Genomic DNA, 23,038 nt, shown 5'->3' with positions numbered 1-23,038 from the left:
GCATGGTCAAAATTTCACCTGCTTCACAATTGGTTCCTTGGTAGCCATCAGCACACGTGCAGCTGTATTGATTGACTTCATTCATGCATGTTGCACCATTCTGACAGGGATTACTTTCACATTCATCAATATCTACATGGAGTCAAAAAGACAACAAAACATGCAGTGAACGACTAGATGGAAATGTGTAATAGCGCCGCTCGTGTCAATAATCACATAAACATTGTATCATACGAGAAAAATGTATACATTTGTGTACTTCTGAACTTACACATGTCCAATACGGGCAAAATATGTAAAAAGAAAGGTCCTCAACAGAAGCTAGATTTGATTCCTTTTAAAGTAACCGTCAATATGCGAAACGAATCATTTATTCGAGGGCTTCCCTTTTTATTTATGTAATTCAGGATTCAATTTCGCGTTCACGTGACAAAGGAAATCTCATAGGTGTAAGCATTGATGAACATTCACCAGTTTTATAATTTGTTCATGTGTAGCCATCAGCACACGTGCAGGCATGTTGGTTGACTTCATTCATGCATGTTGCACCATTCTGACTTGGATTACTTGCACATTCGTTGGAAAAACAAAATATGCAGTAAAATATAGGATAGAAAATCTACAAGCGTTTGCAAAACATGAAGAAACATATATGTGTAGAACTCCGCGCTCGTGAGTAAAAATGGAAACAAAACATTCTTAAAGTCCTCAAATTGAAGTTTGTTTGTTCATTTTTAACTGAGAGTCAAAGTGCGATGTGAATTTAGTTACATTTTTTTCTGATTTTGTATTAGTAAAAACAAAATCTAGTGTGGAGGCACTTTAACAAGATAGAGTCTGTTGACTAAGGAAATCTGTTTGCTGCACTAATGGTTAAAGTTCTACCTGTTTCACAATTGGTGCCTTGGTAGCCATCAGCACACGTGCAGCTGTATTGATTGACTTCATTCATGCATGTTGCACCATTCTGACAGGGATTACTTACACATTCATCGATATCTACATGGAGTCAAAAAGACAACCAAAATGCAGTGAATTACTAGATGGAAATGTGTAATAGCGCCGCTTGTGTCAACAAGCACGTAAACATTGTATCACATGAGAAAAATACATACATTTGTGTACTTGTGAAACTTACACATGTGCGACGCGGGCAAAATCTCAAAAAGAATAAAGGTCCACAAATAGAAGCTAGATTTGGTTCTTTTAAAGTGACCGTCAATATGCGATAGGAATTCATTTATTAGAGGGCTTTCCTTTTTTTGTAATTCAGGATTCACTTTCGCGTTCACGTGACTAAAGGAAATCTCATCTAATTGCTGTACGCATGGTCAAAATTTCACCCTGCTTCACAATTGGTTCCTTGGTAGCCATCAGCACACGTGCAGCTGTATTGATTGACTTCATTCATGCATGTTGCACCATTCTGACAGGGATTACTTTCACATTCATCAATATCTACATGGAGTCAAAAAGAACAACAAAACATGCAGTGAACGACTAGATGGAAATGTGTAATAGCGCCGCTCGTGTCAATAATCACATAAACATTGTATCATACGAGAAAAATGTATACATTTGTGTACTTCTGAAACTTACACATGTCCAATACGGGCAAAATATGTAAAAAGAAAGGTCCTCAAACAGAAGCTAGATTTGATTCCTTTTAAAGTAACCGTCAATATGCGAAACGAATCATTTATTCGAGGGCTTCACTTTTTATTTATATAATTCAGGATTCAATTTCGCGTTCACGTGACAAAGTAAATCTCATAGGTGTAAGCATTGATGAACATTCACCAGTTTTATAATTTGTTCATGTGTAGCCATCAGCACACGTGCAGGCATGTTGGTTGACTTCATTCATGCATGTTGCACCATTCTGACTTGGATTACTTGCACATTCGTTGGAAAAACAAAATATGCAGTAAAATATAGGATAGAAAATCTACAAGCGTTTGCAAAACATGAAGAAACATATATGTGTAGAACTCCGCGCTCGTGAGTAAAAATGGAAACAAAACATTCTTAAAGTCCTCAAATTGAAGTTTGTTTGTTCATTTTTAACTGAGAGTCAAAGTGCGATGTGAATTTAGTTACATTTTTTTCTGATTTTGTATTAGTAAAAACAAAATCTAGTGTGGAGGCACTTTAACAAGATAGAGTCTGTTGACTAAGGAAATCTGTTTGCTGCACTAATGGTTAAAGTTCTACCTGTTTCACAATTGGTGCCTTGGTAGCCATCAGCACACGTGCAGCTGTATTGATTGACTTCATTCATGCATGTTGCACCATTCTGACAGGGATTACTTACACATTCATCGATATCTACATGGAGTCAAAAAGACAACCAAAAATGCAGTGAATTACTAGATGGAAATGTGTAATAGCGCCGCTTGTGTCAACAAGCACGTAAACATTGTATCACATGAGAAAAATACATACATTTGTGTACTTGTGAAACTTACACATGTGCGACGCGGGCAAAATCTCAAAAAAGAATAAAGGTCCACAAATAGAAGCTAGATTTGGTTCTTTTAAAGTGACCGTCAATATGCGATAGGAATTCATTTATTAGAGGGCTTTCCTTTTTTTGTAATTCAGGATTCACTCTCGCGTTCACGTGACTAAAGGAAATCTCATCTAATTGCTGTACGCATGGTCAAAATTTCACCTGCTTCACAATTGGTTCCTTGGTAGCCATCAGCACACGTGCAGCTGTATTGATTGACTTCATTCATGCATGTTGCACCATTCTGACAGGGATTACTTTCACATTCATCAATATCTACATGGAGTCAAAAAGACAACAAACATGCAGTGAACGACTAGATGGAAATGTGTAATAGCGCCGCTCGTGTCAATAATCACATAAACATTGTATCATACGAGAAAAATGTATACATTTGTGTACTTCTGAAACTTACACATGTCCAATACGGGCAAAATATGTAAAAAGAAAGGTCCTCAAACAGAAGCTAGATTTGATTCCTTTTAAAGTAACCGTCAATATGCGAAACGAATCATTTATTCGAGGGCTTCCCTTTTTATTTATGTAATTCAGGATTCAATTTCGCGTTCACGTGACAAAGGAAATCTCATAGGTGTAAGCATTGATGAACATTCACCAGTTTTATAATTGTTCATGTGTAGCCATCAGCACACGTGCAGGCATGTTGGTTGACTTCATTCATGCATGTTGCACCATTCTGACTTGGATTACTTGCACATTCGTTGGAAAAACAAAATATGCAGTAAAATATAGGATAGAAAATCTACAAGCGTTTGCAAAACATGAAGAAACATATATGTGTAGAACTCCGCGCTCGTGAGTAAAAATGGAAACAAAACATTCTTAAAGTCCTCAAATTGAAGTTTGTTTGTTCATTTTTAACTGAGAGTCAAAGTGCGATGTGAATTTAGTTACATTTTTTTCTGATTTTGTATTAGTAAAAACAAAATCTAGTGTGGAGGCACTTTAACAAGATAGAGTCTGTTGACTAAGGAAATCTGTTTGCTGCACTAATGGTTAAAGTTCTACCTGTTTCACAATTGGTGCCTTGGTAGCCATCAGCACACGTGCAGCTGTATTGATTGACTTCATTCATGCATGTTGCACCATTCTGACAGGGATTACTTACACATTCATCGATATCTACATGGAGTCAAAAAGACAACCAAAAATGCAGTGAATTACTAGATGGAAATGTGTAATAGCGCCGCTTGTGTCAACAAGCACGTAAACATTGTATCACATGAGAAAAATACATACATTTGTGTACTTGTGAAACTTACACATGTGCGACGCGGGCAAAATCTCAAAAAAGAATAAAGGTCCACAAATAGAAGCTAGATTTGGTTCTTTTAAAGTGACCGTCAATATGCGATAGGAATTCATTTATTAGAGGGCTTCCCTTTTTTTGTAATTCAGGATTCACTTTCGCGTTCACGTGACTAAAGGAAATCTCATCTAATTGCTGTACGCATGGTCAAAATTTCACCTGCTTCACAATTGGTTCCTTGGTAGCCATCAGCACACGTGCAGCTGTATTGATTGACTTCATTCATGCATGTTGCACCATTCTGACAGGGATTACTTTCACATTCATCAATATCTACATGGAGTCAAAAGACACAAAACATGCAGTGAACGACTAGATGGAAATGTGTAATAGCGCCGCTCGTGTCAATAATCACATAAACATTGTATCATACGAGAAAAATGTATACATTTGTGTACTTCTGAAACTTACACATGTCCAATACGGGCAAAATATGTAAAAAGAAAGGTCCTCAAACAGAAGCTAGATTTGATTCCTTTAAAGTGACCGTCAATATGCGAAACGAATCATTTATTCGAGGGCTTCCCTTTTTATTTATGTAATTCAGGATTCAATTTCGCGTTCACGTGACAAAGGAAATCTCATAGGTGTAAGCATTGATAAACATTCACCAGTTTTATAATTTGTTCATGTGTAGCCATCAGCACACGTGCAGGCATGTTGGTTGACTTCATTCATGCATGTTGCACCATTCTGACTTGGATTACTTGCACATTCGTTGGAAAACAAATATGCAGTAAATATAGGATAGAAAATCTACAAGCGTTTGCAAAACATGAAGAAACATATATGTGTAGAACTCCGCGCTCGTGAGTAAAAATGGAAACAAAACATTCTTAAAGTCCTCAAATTGAAGTTTGTTTGTTCATTTTTAACTGAGAGTCAAAGTGCGATGTGAATTTAGTTACATTTTTTTCTGATTTTGTATTAGTAAAAACAAAATCTAGTGTGGAGGCACTTTAACAAGATAGAGTCTGTTGACTAAGGAAATCTGTTTGCTGCACTAATGGTTAAAGTTCTACCTGTTTCACAATTGGTGCCTTGGTAGCCATCAGCACACGTGCAGCTGTATTGATTGACTTCATTCATGCATGTTGCACCATTCTGACAGGGATTACTTACACATTCATCGATATCTACATGGAGTCAAAAAGACAACCAAAAATGCAGTGAATTACTAGATGGAAATGTGTAATAGCGCCGCTTGTGTCAACAAGCACGTAAACATTGTATCACATGAGAAAAATACATACATTTGTGTACTTGTGAAACTTACACATGTGCGACGCGGGCAAAATCTCAAAAAAGAATAAAGGTCCACAAATAGAAGCTAGATTTGGTTCTTTTAAAGTGACCGTCAATATGCGATAGGAATTCATTTATTAGAGGGCTTCCCTTTTTTTGTAATTCAGGATTCACTTTCGCGTTCACGTGACTAAAGGAAATCTCATCTAATTGCTGTACGCATGGTCAAATTTCACCCGCTTCACAATTGGTTCCTTGGTAGCCATCAGCACACGTGCAGCTGTATTGATTGACTTCATTCATGCATGTTGCACCATTCTGACAGGGATTACTTTCACATTCATCAATATCTACATGGAGTCAAAAAGACAACAAAACATGCAGTGAACGACTAGATGGAAATGTGTAATAGCGCCGCTCGTGTCAATAATCACATAAACATTGTATCATACGAGAAAAATGTATACATTTGTGTACTTCTGAAACTTACACATGTCCAATACGGGCAAAATATGTAAAAAGAAAGGTCCTCAAACAGAAGCTAGATTTGATTCCTTTAAAGTAACCGTCAATATGCGAAACGAATCATTTATTCGAGGGCTTCACTTTTTATTTATATAATTCAGGATTCAATTTCGCGTTCACGTGACAAAGTAAATCTCATAGGTGTAAGCATTGATGAACATTCACCAGTTTTATAATTTGTTCATGTGTAGCCATCAGCACACGTGCAGGCATGTTGGTTGACTTCATTCATGCATGTTGCACCATTCTGACTTGGATTACTTGCACATTCGTTGGAAAAACAAAATATGCAGTAAAATATAGGATAGAAAATCTACAAGCGTTTGCAAAACATGAAGAAACATATATGTGTAGAACTCCGCGCTCGTGAGTAAAAATGGAAACAAAACATTCTTAAAGTCCTCAAATTGAAGTTTGTTTGTTCATTTTTAACTGAGAGTCAAAGTGCGATGTGAATTTAGTTACATTTTTTTCTGATTTTGTATTAGTAAAAACAAAATCTAGTGTGGAGGCACTTTAACAAGATAGAGTCTGTTGACTAAGGAAATCTGTTTGCTGCACTAATGGTTAAAGTTCTACCTGTTTCACAATTGGTGCCTTGGTAGCCATCAGCACACGTGCAGCTGTATTGATTGACTTCATTCATGCATGTTGCACCATTCTGACAGGGATTACTTACACATTCATCGATATCTACATGGAGTCAAAAAGACAACCAAAAATGCAGTGAATTACTAGATGGAAATGTGTAATAGCGCCGCTTGTGTCAACAAGCACGTAAACATTGTATCACATGAGAAAAATACATACATTTGTGTACTTGTGAAACTTACACATGTGCGACGCGGGCAAAATCTCAAAAAAGAATAAAGGTCCACAAATAGAAGCTAGATTTGGTTCTTTTAAAGTGACCGTCAATATGCGATAGGAATTCATTTATTAGAGGGCTTCCTTTTTTGTAATTCAGGATTCACTCTCGCGTTCACGTGACTAAAGGAAATCTCATCTAATTGCTGTACGCATGGTCAAAATTTCACCTGCTTCACAATTGGTTCCTTGGTAGCCATCAGCACACGTGCAGCTGTATTGATTGACTTCATTCATGCATGTTGCACCATTCTGACAGGGATTACTTTCACATTCATCAATATCTACATGGAGTCAAAAAGACAACAAAACATGCAGTGAACGACTAGATGGAAATGTGTAATAGCGCCGCTCGTGTCAATAATCACATAAACATTGTATCATACGAGAAAAATGTATACATTTGTGTACTTCTGAAACTTACACATGTCCAATACGGGCAAAATATGTAAAAAGAAAGGTCCTCAAACAGAAGCTAGATTTGATTCCTTTTAAAGTAACCGTCAATATGCGAAACGAATCATTTATTCGAGGGCTTCCCTTTTTATTTATGTAATTCAGGATTCAATTTCGCGTTCACGTGACAAAGGAAATCTCATAGGTGTAAACATTGATGAACATTCACCATTTTTATAATTTGTTCATGTGTAGCCATCAGCACACGTGCAGGCATGTTGGTTGACTTCATTCATGCATGTTGCACCATTCTGACTTGGATTACTTGCACATTCGTTGGAAAAACAAAATATGCAGTAAAATATAGGATAGAAAATCTACAAGCGTTTGCAAAACATGAAGAAACATATATGTGTAGAAATCCCGCGCTCGTGAGTAAAAATGGAAACAAAACATTCTTAAAGTCCTCAAATTGAAGTTTGTTTGTTCATTTTTAACTGAGAGTCAAAGTGCGATGTGAATTTAGTTACATTTTTTTCTGATTTTGTATTAGTAAAAACAAAATCTAGTGTGGAGGCACTTTAACAAGATAGAGTCTGTTGACTAAGGAAATCTGTTTGCTGCACTAATGGTTAAAGTTCTACCTGTTTCACAATTGGTGCCTTGGTAGCCATCAGCACACGTGCAGCTGTATTGATTGACTTCATTCATGCATGTTGCACCATTCTGACAGGGATTACTTACACATTCATCGATATCTACATGGAGTCAAAAAGACAACCAAAAATGCAGTGAATTACTAGATGGAAATGTGTAATAGCGCCGCTTGTGTCAACAAGCACGTAAACATTGTATCACATGAGAAAAATACATACATTTGTGTACTTGTGAAACTTACACATGTGCGACGCGGGCAAAATCTCAAAAAAGAATAAAGGTCCACAAATAGAAGCTAGATTTGGTTCTTTTAAAGTGACCGTCAATATGCGATAGGAATTCATTTATTAGAGGGCTTTCCTTTTTTTGTAATTCAGGATTCACTCTCGCGTTCACGTGACTAAAGGAAATCTCATCTAATTGCTGTACGCATGGTCAAAATTTCACCTGCTTCACAATTGGTTCCTTGGTAGCCATCAGCACACGTGCAGCTGTATTGATTGACTTCATTCATGCATGTTGCACCATTCTGACAGGGATTACTTTCACATTCATCAATATCTACATGGAGTCAAAAAGACAACAAAACATGCAGTGAACGACTAGATGGAAATGTGTAATAGCGCCGCTCGTGTCAATAATCACATAAACATTGTATCATACGAGAAAAATGTATACATTTGTGTACTTCTGAAACTTACACATGTCCAATACGGGCAAAATATGTAAAAAGAAAGGTCCTCAAACAGAAGCTAGATTTGATTCCTTTTAAAGTAACCGTCAATATGCGAAACGAATCATTTATTCGAGGGCTTCCCTTTTTATTTATGTAATTCAGGATTCAATTTCGCGTTCACGTGACAAAGGAAATCTCATAGGTGTAAACATTGATGAACATTCACCAGTTTTATAATTTGTTCATGTGTAGCCATCAGCACACGTGCAGGCATGTTGGTTGACTTCATTCATGCATGTTGCACCATTCTGACTTGGATTACTTGCACATTCGTTGGAAAAACAAAATATGCAGTAAAATATAGGATAGAAAATCTACAAGCGTTTGCAAAACATGAAGAAACATATATGTGTAGAACTCCGCGCTCGTGAGTAAAAATGGAAACAAAACATTCTTAAAGTCCTCAAATTGAAGTTTGTTTGTTCATTTTTAACTGAGAGTCAAAGTGCGATGTGAATTTTGTTACATTTTTTTCTGATTTTGTATTAGTAAAAACAAAATCTAGTGTGAAGGCACTTTAACAAGATAGAGTCTGTTGACTAAGGAAATCTGTTTGCTGCACTAATGGTTAAAGTTCTACCTGTTTCACAATTGGTGCCTTGGTAGCCATCAGCACACGTGCAGCTGTATTGATTGACTTCATTCATGCATGTTGCACCATTCTGACAGGGATTACTTACACATTCATCGATATCTACATGGAGTCAAAAAGACAACCAAAAATGCAGTGAATTACTAGATGGAAATGTGTAATAGCGCCGCTTGTGTCAACAAGCACGTAAACATTGTATCACATGAGAAAAATACATACATTTGTGTACTTGTGAAACTTACACATGTGCGACGCGGGCAAAATCTCAAAAAAGAATAAAGGTCCACAAATAGAAGCTAGATTTGGTTCTTTTAAAGTGACCGTCAATATGCGATAGGAATTCATTTATTAGAGGGCTTTCCTTTTTTTGTAATTCAGGATTCACTCTCGCGTTCACGTGACTAAAGGAAATCTCATCTAATTGCTGTACGCATGGTCAAAATTTCACCTGCTTCACAATTGGTTCCTTGGTAGCCATCAGCACACGTGCAGCTGTATTGATTGACTTCATTCATGCATGTTGCACCATTCTGACAGGGATTACTTTCACATTCATCAATATCTACATGGAGTCAAAAAGACAACAAAACATGCAGTGAACGACTAGATGGAAATGTGTAATAGCGCCGCTCGTGTCAATAATCACATAAACATTGTATCATACGAGAAAAATGTATACATTTGTGTACTTCTGAAACTTACACATGTCCAATACGGGCAAAATATGTAAAAAGAAAGGTCCTCAAACAGAAGCTAGATTTGATTCCTTTTAAAGTAACCGTCAATATGCGAAACGAATCATTTATTCGAGGGCTTCCCTTTTTATTTATGTAATTCAGGATTCAATTTCGCGTTCACGTGACAAAGGAAATCTCATAGGTGTAAGCATTGATGAACATTCACCAGTTTTATAATTTGTTCATGTGTAGCCATCAGCACACGTGCAGGCATGTTGGTTGACTTCATTCATGCATGTTGAACCATTCTGACTTGGATTACTTGCACATTCGTTGGAAAAACAAAATATGCAGTAAAATATAGGATAGAAAATCTACAAGCGTTTGCAAAACATGAAGAAACATATATGTGTAGAACTCCGCGCTCGTGAGTAAAAATGGAAACAAACATTCTTAAAGTCCTCAAATTGAAGTCTGTTTGTTCATTTTTAACTGAGAGTCAAAGTGCGATGTGAATTTAGTTACATTTTTTTCTGATTTTGTATTAGTAAAAACAAAATCTAGTGTGGAGGCACTTTAACAAGATAGAGTCTGTTGACTAAGGAAATCTGTTTGCTGCACTAATGGTTAAAGTTCTACCTGTTTCACAATTGGTGACTTGGTAGCCATCAGCACACGTGCAGCTGTATTGATTGACTTCATTCATGCATGTTGCACCATTCTGACAGGGATTACTTACACATTCATCGATATCTACATGGAGTCAAAAAGACAACCAAAAATGCAGTGAATTACTAGATGGAAATGTGTAATAGCGCCGCTTGTGTCAACAAGCACGTAAACATTGTATCACATGAGAAAAATACATACATTTGTGTACTTGTGAAACTTACACATGTGCGACGCGGGCAAAATCTCAAAAAAGAATAAAGGTCCACAAATAGAAGCTAGATTTGGTTCTTTTGAAGTGACCGTCAATATGCGATAGGAATTCATTTATTAGAGGGCTTTCCTTTTTTTGTAATTCAGGATTCACTTTCGCGTTCACGTGACTAAAGGAAATCTCATCTAATTGCTGTACGCATGGTCAAAATTTCACCTGCTTCACAATTGGTTCCTTGGTAGCCATCAGCACACGTGCAGCTGTATTGATTGACTTCATTCATGCATGTTGCACCATTCTGACAGGGATTACTTACACATTCATCGATATCTACATGGAGTCAAAAAGACAACCAAAAATGCAGTGAATTACTAGATGGAAATGTGTAATAGCGCCGCTTGTGTCAACAAGCACGTAAACATTGTATCACATGAGAAAAATACATACATTTGTGTACTTGTGAAACTTACACATGTGCGACGCGGGCAAAATCTCAAAAAAGAATAAAGGTCCACAAATAGAAGCTAGATTTGGTTCTTTTAAAGTGACCGTCAATATGCGATAGGAATTCATTTATTAGAGGGCTTTCCTTTTTTTGTAATTCAGGATTCACTTTCGCGTTCACGTGACTAAAGGAAATCTCATCTAATTGCTGTACGCATGGTCAAAATTTCACCTGCTTCACAATTGGTTCCTTGGTAGCCATCAGCACACGTGCAGCTGTATTGATTGACTTCATTCATGCATGTTGCACCATTCTGACAGGGATTACTTTCACATTCATCAATATCTACATGGAGTCAAAAAGACAACAAAACATGCAGTGAACGACTAGATGGAAATGTGTAATAGCGCCGCTCGTGTCAATAATCACATAAACATTGTATCATACGAGAAAAATGTATACATTTGTGTACTTCTGAACTTACACAATGTCCAATACGGGCAAAATATGTAAAAAGAAAGGTCCTCAAACAGAAGCTAGATTTGATTCCTTTTAAAGTAACCGTCAATATGCGAAACGAATCATTTATTCGAGGGCTTCCCTTTTATTTTTGTAATTCAGGATTCAATTTCGCGTTCACGTGACAAAGGAAATCTCATAGATGTAAGCATTGATGAACATTCACCAGTTTTATAATTTGTTCATGTGTAGCCATCAGCACACGTGCAGGCATGTTGGTTGACTTCATTCATGCATGTTGCACCATTCTGACTTGGATTACTTGCACATTCGTTGGAAAAACAAAATATGCAGTAAAATATAGGATAGAAAATCTACAAGCGTTTGCAAAACATGAAGAAACATATATGTGTAGAACTCCGCGCTCGTGAGTAAATATGGAAACAAAACATTCTTAATGTCCTCAAATTGAAGTTTGTTTGTTCATTTTTAACTGAGAGTCAAAGTGCGATGTGAATTTAGTTACATTTTTTTCTGATTTTGTATTAGTAAAAACAAAATCTAGTGTGGAGGCACTTTAACAAGATAGAGTCTGTTGACTAAGGAAATCTGTTTGCTGCACTAATGGTTAAAGTTCTACCTGTTTCACAATTGGTGCCTTGGTAGCCATCAGCACACGTGCAGCTGTATTGATTGACTTCATTCATGCATGTTGCACCATTCTGACAGGGATTACTTACACATTCATCGATATCTACATGGAGTCAAAAAGACAACCAAAATGCAGTGAATTACTAGATGGAAATGTGTAATAGCGCCGCTTGTGTCAACAAGCACGTAAACATTGTATCACATGAGAAAAATACATACATTTGTGTACTTGTGAAACTTACACATGTGCGACGCGGGCAAAATCTCAAAAAGAATAAAGGTCCACAAATAGAAGCTAGATTTGGTTCTTTTAAAGTGACCGTCAATATGCGATAGGAATTCATTTATTAGAGGGCTTCCCTTTTTTGTAATTCAGGATTCACTTTCGCGTTCACGTGACTAAAGGAAATCTCATCTAATTGCTGTACGCATGGTCAAAATTTCACCTGCTTCACAATTGGTTCCTTGGTAGCCATCAGCACACGTGCAGCTGTATTGATTGACTTCATTCATGCATGTTGCACCATTCTGACAGGGATTACTTTCACATTCATCAATATCTAACATGGAGTCAAAAAGACAACAAAACATGCAGTGAACGACTAGATGGAAATGTGTAATAGCGCCGCTCGTGTCAATAATCACATAAACATTGTATCATACGAGAAAAATGTATACATTTGTGTACTTCTGAAACTTACACAATGTCCAATACGGGCAAAATATGTAAAAAGAAAGGTCCTCAAACAGAAGCTAGATTTGATTCCTTTTAAAGTAACCGTCAATATGCGAAACGAATCATTTATTCGAGGGCTTCCCTTTTATTTATGTAATTCAGGATTCAATTTCGCGTTCACGTGACAAAGGAAATCTCATAGGTGTAAGCATTGATGAACATTCACCAGTTTATAATTTGTTCATGTGTAGCCATCAGCACACGTGCAGGCATGTTGGTTGACTTCATTCATGCATGTTGCACCATTCTGACTTGGATTACTTGCACATTCGTTGGAAAAACAAAATATGCAGTAAAATATAGGATAGAAAATCTACAAGCGTTTGCAAAACATGAAGAAACATATATGTGTAGAACTCCGCGCTCGTGAGTAATATGGAAACAAAACATTCTTAATGTCCTCAAATTGAAGTTTGTTTGTTCATTTTTAACTGAGAGTCAAAGTGCGATGTGAATTTAGTTACATTTTTTTCTGATTTTGTATTAGTAAAAACAAAATCTAGTGTGGAGGCACTTTAACAAGATAGAGTCTGTTGACTAAGGAAATCTGTTTGCTGCACTAATGGTTAAAGTTCTACCTGTTTCACAATTGGTGCCTTGGTAGCCATCAGCACACGTGCAGCTGTATTGATTGACTTCATTCATGCATGTTGCACCATTCTGACAGGGATTACTTACACATTCATCGATATCTACATGGAGTCAAAAAGACAACCAAAAATGCAGTGAATTACTAGATGGAAATGTGTAATAGCGCCGCTTGTGTCAACAAGCACGTAAACATTGTATCACATGAGAAAAATACATACATTTGTGTACTTGTGAAATTACACATGTGCGACGCGGGCAAAATCTCAAAAAAGAATAAAGGTCCACAAATAGAAGCTAGATTTGGTTCTTTTAAAGTGACCGTCAATATGCGATAGGAATTCATTTATTAGAGGGCTTCCCTTTTTTTGTAATTCAGGATTCACTTTCGCGTTCACGTGACTAAAGGAAATCTCATCTAATTGCTGTACGCATGGTCAAAATTTCACCTGCTTCACAATTGGTTCCTTGGTAGCCATCAGCACACGTGCAGCTGTATTGATTGACTTCATTCATGCATGTTGCACCATTCTGACAGGGATTACTTTCACATTCATCAATATCTACATGGAGTCAAAAAGACAACAAAACATGCAGTGAACGACTAGATGGAAATGTGTAATAGCGCCGCTCGTGTCAATAATCACATAAACATTGTATCATACGAGAAAAATGTATACATTTGTGTACTTCTGAAACTTACACATGTCCAATACGGGCAAAATATGTAAAAAGAAAGGTCCTCAAACAGAAGCTAGATTTGATTCCTTTAAAGTAACCGTCAATATGCGAAACGAATCATTTATTCGAGGGCTTCCCTTTTTATTTATGTAATTCAGGATTCAATTTCGCGTTCACGTGACAAAGTAAATCTCATTGGTGTAAGCATTGATGAACATTCACCAGTTTTATAATTTGTTCATGTGTAGCCATCAGCACACGTGCAGGCATGTTGGTTGACTTCATTCATGCATGTTGCACCATTCTGACTTGGATTACTTGCACATTCGTTGGAAAAACAAAATATGCAGTAAAATATAGGATAGAAAATCTACAAGCGTTTGCAAAACATGAAGAAACATATATGTGTAGAACTCCGCGCTCGTGAGTAAAAGTGGAAACAAAACATTCTTAAAGTCCTCAAATTGAAGTTTGTTTGTTCATTTTTAACTGAGAGTCAAAGTGCGATGTGAATTTAGTTACATTTTTTTCTGATTTTGTATTAGTAAAAACAAAATCTAGTGTGAGGCACTTTAACAAGATAGAGTCTGTTGACTAAGGAAATCTGTTTGCTGCACTAATGGTTAAAGTTCTACCTGTTTCACAATTGGTGCCTTGGTAGCCATCAGCACACGTGCAGCTGTATTGATTGACTTCATTCATGCATGTTGCACCATTCTGACAGGGATTACTTACACATTCATCGATATCTACATGGAGTCAAAAAGACAACCAAAAATGCAGTGAATTACTAGATGGAAATGTGTAATAGCGCCGCTTGTGTCAACAAGCACGTAAACATTGTATCACATGAGAAAAATACATACATTTGTGTACTTCTGAAACTTACACATGTCCAATACGGGCAAAATATGTAAAAAGAAAGGTCCTCAAACAGAAGCTAGATTTGATTCCTTTTAAAGTAACCGTCAATATGCGAAACGAATCATTTATTCGAGGGCTTCCCTTTTTATTTATGTAATTCAGGAATTCAATTTCGCGTTCACGTGACAAAGGAAATCTCATAGGTGTAAGCATTGATGAACATTCACCAGTTTTATAATTTGTTCATGTGTAGCCATCAGCACACGTGCAGGCATGTTGGTTGACTTCATTCATGCATGTTGCACCATTCTGACTTGGATTACTTGCACATTCGTTGGAAAAACAAAATATGCAGTAAAATATAGGATAGAAAATCTACAAGCGTTTGCAAAACATGAAGAAACATATATATGTAGAACTCCGCGCTCGTGAGTAAAAATGGAAACAAAACATTCTTAAAGTCCTCAAATTGAAGTTTGTTTGTTCATTTTTAACTGAGAGTCAAAGTGCGATGTGAATTTAGTTACATTTTTTTCTGATTTTGTATTAGTAAAAACAAAATCTAGTGTGGAGGCACTTTAACAAGATAGAGTCTGTTGACTAAGGAAATCTGTTTGCTGCACTAATGGTTAAAGTTCTACCTGTTTCACAATTGGTGCCTTGGTAGCCATCAGCACACGTGCAGCTGTATTGATTGACTTCATTCATGCATGTTGCACCATTCTGACAGGGATTACTTACACATTCATCGATATCTACATGGAGTCAAAAAGACAACCAAAAATGCAGTGAATTACTAGATGGAAATGTGTAATAGCGCCGCTTGTGTCAACAAGCACGTAAACATTGTATCACATGAGAAAAATACATACATTTGTGTACTTGTGAAACTTACACATGTCCAATACGGGCAAAATATGTAAAAAGAAAGGTCCTCAAACAGAAGCTAGATTTGATTCCTTTTAAAGTAACCGTCAATATGCGAAACGAATCATTTATTCGAGGCTTCCCTTTTTATTTATGTAATTCAGGATTCAATTTTGCGTTCACGTGACAAAGGAAATCTCATAGATGTAAGTATTGATGAACATTCACCAGCTTTATAATTTGTTCCTGTGTAGCCATCAGCACACGTGCAGGCATGTTGGTTGACTTCATTCATGCATGTTGCACCATTCTGACTTGGATTACTTGCACATTCGTTGGAAAAACAAAATATGCAGTAAAATATAGGATAGAAAATCTACAAGCGTTTGCAAAACATGAAGAAACATATATGTGTAGAACTCCGCGCTCGTGAGTAAAAATGGAAACAAAACATTCTTAAAGTCCTCAAATTGAAGTTTGTTTGTTCATTTTTAACTGAGAGTCAAAGTGCGATGTGAATTTAGTTACATTTTTTTCTGATTTTGTATTATAAAAACAAAATCTAGTGTGGAGGCACTTTAACAAGATAGAGTCTGTTGACTAAGGAAATCTGTTTGCTGCACTAATGGTTAAAGTTCTACCTGTTTCACAATTGGTGCCTTGGTAGCCATCAGCACACGTGCAGCTGTATTGATTGACTTCATTCATGCATGTTGCACCATTCTGACAGGGATTACTTACACATTCATCGATATCTACATGGAGTCAAAAAGACAACCCAAAATGCAGTGAATTACTAGATGGAAATGTGTAATAGCGCCGCTTGTGTCAACAAGCACGTAAACATTGTATCACATGAGAAAAATACATACATTTGTGTACTTGTGAAACTTACACATGTGCGACGCGGGCAAAATCTCAAAAAGAATAAAGGTCCACAAATAGAAGCTAGATTTGGTTCTTTTAAAGTGACCGTCAATATGCGATAGGAATTCATTTATTAGAGGGCTTTCCTTTTTTTGTAATTCAGGATTCACTTTCGCGTTCACGTGACTAAAGGAAATCTCATCTAATTGCTGTACGCATGGTCAAAATTTCACCTGCTTCACAATTGGTTCCTTGGTAGCCATCAGCACACGTGCAGCTGTATTGATTGACTTCATTCATGCATGTTGCACCATTCTGACAGGGATTACTTTCACATTCATCAATATCTACATGGAGTCAAAAGACAACAAAACATGCAGTGAACGACTAGATGGAAATGTGTAATAGCGCCGCTCGTGTCAATAATCACATAAACATTGTATCATACGAGAAAAATGTATACATTTGTGTACTTCTGAAACTTACACAATGTCCAATACGGGCAAAATATGTAAAAAGAAAGGTCCTCAAACAGAAGCTAGATTTGATTCCTTTTAAAGTAACCGTCAATATGCGAAACGAATCATTTATTCGAGGGCTTCCCTTTTTATTTATGTAATTCAGGATTCAATTTCGCGTTCACGTGACAAAGGAAATCTCATAGGTGTAAGCATTGATGAACATTCACCAGTTTTATAATTTGTTCATGTGTAGCCATCAGCACACGTGCAGGCATGTTGGTTGACTTCATTCATGCATGTTGCACCATTCTGACTTGGATTACTTGCACATTCGTTGGAAAAACAAAATATGCAGTAAAATATAGGATAGAAAATCTACAAGCGTTTGCAAAACATGAAGAAACATATATGTGTAGGAACTCCGCGCTCGTGAGTAAATATGGAAACAAAACATTCTTAATGTCCTCAAATTGAAGTTTGTTTGTTCATTTTTAACTGAGAGTCAAAGTGCGATGTGAATTTAGTTACATTTTTTTCTGATTTTGTATTAGTAAAAACAAAATCTAGTGTGGAGGCACTTTAACAAGATAGAGTCTGTTGACTAAGGAAATCTGTTTGCTGCACTAATGGTTAAAGTTCTACCTGTTTCACAATTGGTGCCTTGGTAGCCATCAGCACACGTGCAGCTGTATTGATTGACTTCATTCATGCATGTTGCACCATTCTGACAGGGATTACTTACACATTCATCGATATCTACATGGAGTCAAAAAGACAACCAAAAATGCAGTGAATTACTAGATGGAAATGTGTAATAGCGCCGCTTGTGTCAACAAGCACGTAAACATTGTATCACATGAGAAAAATACATACATTTGTGTACTTGTGAAACTTACACATGTGCGACGCGGGCAAAATCTCAAAAAAGAATAAAGGTCCACAAATAGAAGCTAGATTTGGTTCTTTTAAAGTGACCGTCAATATGCGATAGGAATTCATTTATTAGAGGGCTTCCCTTTTTTTGTAATTCAGGATTCACTTTCGCGTTCACGTGACTAAAGGAAATCTCATCTAATTGCTGTACGCATGGTCAAAATTTCACCTGCTTCACAATTGGTTCCTTGGTAGCCATCAGCACACGTGCAGCTGTATTGATTGACTTCATTCATGCATGTTGCACCATTCTGACAGGGATTACTTTCACATTCATCAATATCTACATGGAGTCAAAAAGACAACAAAACATGCAGTGAACGACTAGATGGAAATGTGTAATAGCGCCGCTCGTGTCAATAATCACATAAACATTGTATCATACGAGAAAAATGTATACATTTGTGTACTTCTGAAACTTACACATGTCCAATACGGGCAAAATATGTAAAAGAAAGGTCCTCAAACAGAAGCTAGATTTGATTCCTTTTAAAGTAACCGTCAATATGCGAAACGAATCATTTATTCGAGGGCTTCCCTTTTTATTTATGTAATTCAGGATTCAATTTCGCGTTCACGTGACAAAGTAAATCTCATTGGTGTAAGCACTGATGAACATTCACCAGTTTTATAATTTGTTCATGTGTAGCCATCAGCACACGTGCAGGCATGTTGGTTGACTTCATTCATGCATGTTGCACCATTCTGACTTGGATTACTTGCACATTCGTTGGAAAAACAAAATATGCAGTAAAATATAGGATAGAAAATCTACAAGCGTTTGCAAAACATGAAGAAACATATATGTGTAGAACTCCGCGCTCGTGAGTAAAAATGGAAACAAAACATTCTTAAAGTCCTCAAATTGAAGTTTGTTTGTTCATTTTTAACTGAGAGTCAAAGTGCGATGTGAATTTAGTTACATTTTTTTCTGATTTTGTATTAGTAAAAACAAAATCTAGTGTGGAGGCACTTTAACAAGATAGAGTCTGTTGACTAAGGAAATCTGTTTGCTGCACTAATGGTTAAAGTTCTACCTGTTTCACAATTGGTGCCTTGGTAGCCATCAGCACACGTGCAGCTGTATTGATTGACTTCATTCATGCATGTTGCACCATTCTGACAGGGATTACTTACACATTCATCGATATCTACATGGAGTCAAAAAGACAACCAAAAATGCAGTGAATTACTAGATGGAAATGTGTAATAGCGCCGCTTGTGTCAACAAGCACGTAAACATTGTATCACATGAGAAAAATACATACATTTGTGTACTTGTGAAACTTACACATGTCCAATACGGGCAAAATATGTAAAAAGAAAGGTCCTCAAACAGAAGCTAGATTTGATTCCTTTTAAAGTAACCGTCAATATGCGAAACGAATCATTTATTCGAGGGCTTCCCTTTTTATTTATGTAATTCAGGATTCAATTTCGCGTTCACGTGACAAAGGAAATCTCATAGGTGTAAGCATTGATGAACATTCACCAGTTTTATAATTTGTTCATGTGTAGCCATCAGCACACGTGCAGGCATGTTGGTTACTTCATTCATGCATGTTGCACCATTCTGACTTGGATTACTTGCACATTCGTTGGAAAAAAACAAATATGCAGTAAAATATAGGATAGAAAATCTACAAGCGTTTGCAAAACATGAAGAAACATATATGTGTAGAACTCCGCGCTCGTGAGTAAATATGGAAACAAAACATTCTTAATGTCCTCAAATTGAAGTTTGTTTGTTCATTTTTAACTGAGAGTCAAAGTGCGATGTGAATTTAGTTACATTTTTTTCTGATTTTGTATTAGTAAAAACAAAATCTAGTGTGGAGGCACTTTAACAAGATAGAGTCTGTTGACTAAGGAAATCTGTTTGCTGCACTAATGGTTAAAGTTCTACCTGTTTCACAATTGGTGCCTTGGTAGCCATCAGCACACGTGCAGCTGTATTGATTGACTTCATTCATGCATGTTGCACCATTCTGACAGGGATTACTTACACATTCATCGATATCTACATGGAGTCAAAAAGACAACCAAAAATGCAGTGAATTACTAGATGGAAATGTGTAATAGCGCCGCTTGTGTCAACAAGCACGTAAACATTGTATCACATGAGAAAAATACATACATTTGTGTACTTGTGAAACTTACACATGTGCGACGCGGGCAAAATCTCAAAAAAGAATAAAGGTCCACAAATAGAAGCTAGATTTGGTTCTTTTAAAGTGACCGTCAATATGCGATAGGAATTCATTTATTAGAGGGCTTCCCTTTTTTTGTAATTCAGGATTCACTTTCGCGTTCACGTGACTAAAGGAAATCTCATCTAATTGCTGTACGCATGGTCAAAATTTCACCTGCTTCACAATTGGTTCCTTGGTAGCCATCAGCACACGTGCAGCTGTATTGATTGACTTCATTCATGCATGTTGCACCATTCTGACAGGGATTACTTTCACATTCATCAATATCTACATGGAGTCAAAAAGACAACAAAACATGCAGTGAACGACTAGATGGAAATGTGTAATAGCGCCGCTCGTGTCAATAATCACATAAACATTGTATCATACGAGAAAAATGTATACATTTGTGTACTTCTGAAACTTACACATGTCCAATACGGGCAAAATATGTAAAAAGAAAGGTCCTCAAACAGAAGCTAGATTTGATTCCTTTTAAAGTAACCGTCAATATGCGAAACGAATCATTTATTCGAGGGCTTCCCTTTTTATTTATGTAATTCAGGATTCAATTTCGCGTTCACGTGACAAAGGAAATCTCATAGGTGTAAGCATTGATGAACATTCACCAGTTTTATAATTTGTTCATGTGTAGCCATCAGCACACGTGCAGGCATGTTGGTTGACTTCATTCATGCATGTTGCACCATTCTGACTTGGATTACTTGCACATTCGTTGGAAAAACAAAATATGCAGTAAAATATAGGATAGAAAATCTACAAGCGTTTGCAAAACATGAAGAAACATATATGTGTAGAACTCCGCGCTCGTGAGTAAAATGGAAACAAAACATTCTTAAAGTCCTCAAATTGAAGTTTGTTTGTTCATTTTTAACTGAGAGTCAAAGTGCGATGTGAATTTAGTTACATTTTTTTCTGATTTTGTATTAGTAAAAACAAAATCTAGTGTGGAGGCACTTTAACAAGATAGAGTCTGTTGACTAAGGAAATCTGTTTGCTGCACTAATGGTTAAAGTTCTACCTGTTTCACAATTGGTGCCTTGGTAGCCATCAGCACACGTGCAGCTGTATTGATTGACTTCATTCATGCATGTTGCACCATTCTGACAGGGATTACTTACACATTCATCGATATCTACATGGAGTCAAAAGACAACCAAAAATGCAGTGAATTACTAGATGGAAATGTGTAATAGCGCCGCTTGTGTCAACAAGCACGTAAACATTGTATCACATGAGAAAAATACATACATTTGTGTACTTGTGAAACTTACACATGTGCGACGCGGGCAAAATCTCAAAAAAGAATAAAGGTCCACAAATAGAAGCTAGATTTGGTTCTTTTAAAGTGACCGTCAATATGCGATAGGAATTCATTTATTAGAGGGCTTCCCTTTTTTTGTAATTCAGGATTCACTTTCGCGTTCACGTGACTAAAGGAAATCTCATCTAATTGCTGTACGCATGGTCCAAAATTTCACCTGCTTCACAATTGGTTCCTTGGTAGCCATCAGCACACGTGCAGCTGTATTGATTGACTTCATTCATGCATGTTGCACCATTCTGACAGGGATTACTTTCACATTCATCAATATCTACATGGAGTCAAAAAGACAACAAAACATGCAGTGAACGACTAGATGGAAATGTGTAATAGCGCCGCTCGTGTCAATAATCACATAAACATTGTATCATACGAGAAAAATGTATACATTTGTGTACTTCTGAAACTTACACAATGTCCAATACGGGCAAAATATGTAAAAAGAAAAGTCCTCAAACAGAAGCTAGATTTGATTCCTTTAAAGTAACCGTCAATATGCGAAACGAATCATTTATTCGAGGGCTTCCCTTTTTATTTATGTAATTCAGGATTCAATTTCGCGTTCACGTGACTAAAGTAAATCTCATAGGTGTAAGCATTGATGAACATTCACCAGCTTCACAATTTGTTCCTGTGTAGCCATCAGCACACGTGCAGGCATGTTGGTTGACTTCATTCATGCATGTTGCACCATTCTGACTTGGATTACTTGCACATTCGTTGGAAAAACAAAATATGCAGTAAAATATAGGATAGAAAATCTACAAGCGTTTGCAAAACATGAAGAAACATATATGTGTAGAACTCCGCGCTCGTGAGTAAAAATGGAAACAAAACATTCTTAAAGTCCTCAATTGAAGTTTGTTTGTTCATTTTTAACTGAGAGTCAAAGTGCGATGTGAATTTAGTTACATTTTTTTCTGATTTTGTATTAGTAAAAACAAAATCTAGTGTGGAGGCACTTTAACAAGATAGAGTCTGTTGACTAAGGAAATCTGTTTGCTGCACTAATGGTTAAAGTTCTACCTGTTTCACAATTGGTGCCTTGGTAGCCATCAGCACACGTGCAGCTGTATTGATTGACTTCATTCATGCATGTTGCACCATTCTGACAGGGATTACTTACACATTCATCGATATCTACATGGAGTCAAAAAGACAACCAAAAATGCAGTGAATTACTAGATGGAAATGTGTAATAGCGCCGCTTGTGTCAACAAGCACGTAAACATTGTATCACATGAGAAAAATACTATACATTTGTGTACTTGTGAAACTTACACATGTGCGACGCGGGCAAAATCTCAAAAAAGAATAAAGGTCCACAAATAGAAGCTAGATTTGGTTCTTTTAAAGTGACCGTCAATATGCGATAGGAATTCATTTATTAGAGGGCTTTCCTTTTTTTGTAATTCAGGATTCACTCTCGCGTTCACGTGACTAAAGGAAATCTCATCTAATTGCTGTACGCATGGTCAAAATTTCACCTGCTTCACAATTGGTTCCTTGGTAGCCATCAGCACACGTGC

General features: G+C 36.7%; 1 protein-coding gene across 1 annotated transcript in view; it reads right to left on the bottom strand.

Annotated features, from left to right (window-relative positions):
- The window catches only part of LOC139117621 (neurogenic locus Notch protein-like), a 62,030-nt gene that overhangs the window by 23,463 nt on the left and 15,529 nt on the right, over positions 1-23,038 (bottom strand). The window contains exons 5-21 of the mRNA XM_070680863.1: positions 10,637-10,750; positions 10,177-10,290; positions 9,309-9,422; positions 8,849-8,962; positions 7,980-8,093; positions 7,520-7,633; positions 6,650-6,763; positions 6,192-6,305; positions 5,324-5,437; positions 4,865-4,978; positions 4,002-4,115; positions 3,542-3,655; positions 2,675-2,788; positions 2,215-2,328; positions 1,354-1,458; positions 886-999; positions 19-132 (exon numbers count right to left, since the gene is read on the bottom strand). Coding sequence (XP_070536964.1) covers positions 19-132; positions 886-999; positions 1,354-1,458; positions 2,215-2,328; positions 2,675-2,788; positions 3,542-3,655; positions 4,002-4,115; positions 4,865-4,978; positions 5,324-5,437; positions 6,192-6,305; positions 6,650-6,763; positions 7,520-7,633; positions 7,980-8,093; positions 8,849-8,962; positions 9,309-9,422; positions 10,177-10,290; positions 10,637-10,750 — 1,929 coding nt within the window. The remainder of the gene's footprint in view (positions 1-18; positions 133-885; positions 1,000-1,353; positions 1,459-2,214; positions 2,329-2,674; positions 2,789-3,541; positions 3,656-4,001; positions 4,116-4,864; positions 4,979-5,323; positions 5,438-6,191; positions 6,306-6,649; positions 6,764-7,519; positions 7,634-7,979; positions 8,094-8,848; positions 8,963-9,308; positions 9,423-10,176; positions 10,291-10,636; positions 10,751-23,038) is intronic.

The sequence above is a fragment of the Ptychodera flava genome, chromosome 18, assembly GCF_041260155.1.
Source record: "Ptychodera flava strain L36383 chromosome 18, AS_Pfla_20210202, whole genome shotgun sequence".
NCBI lineage: Eukaryota > Metazoa > Hemichordata > Enteropneusta > Ptychoderidae > Ptychodera > Ptychodera flava.
The sequence above is the reverse complement of the archived record's forward strand: the minus strand, read 5'-3'. Positions and strand labels throughout refer to the sequence as shown.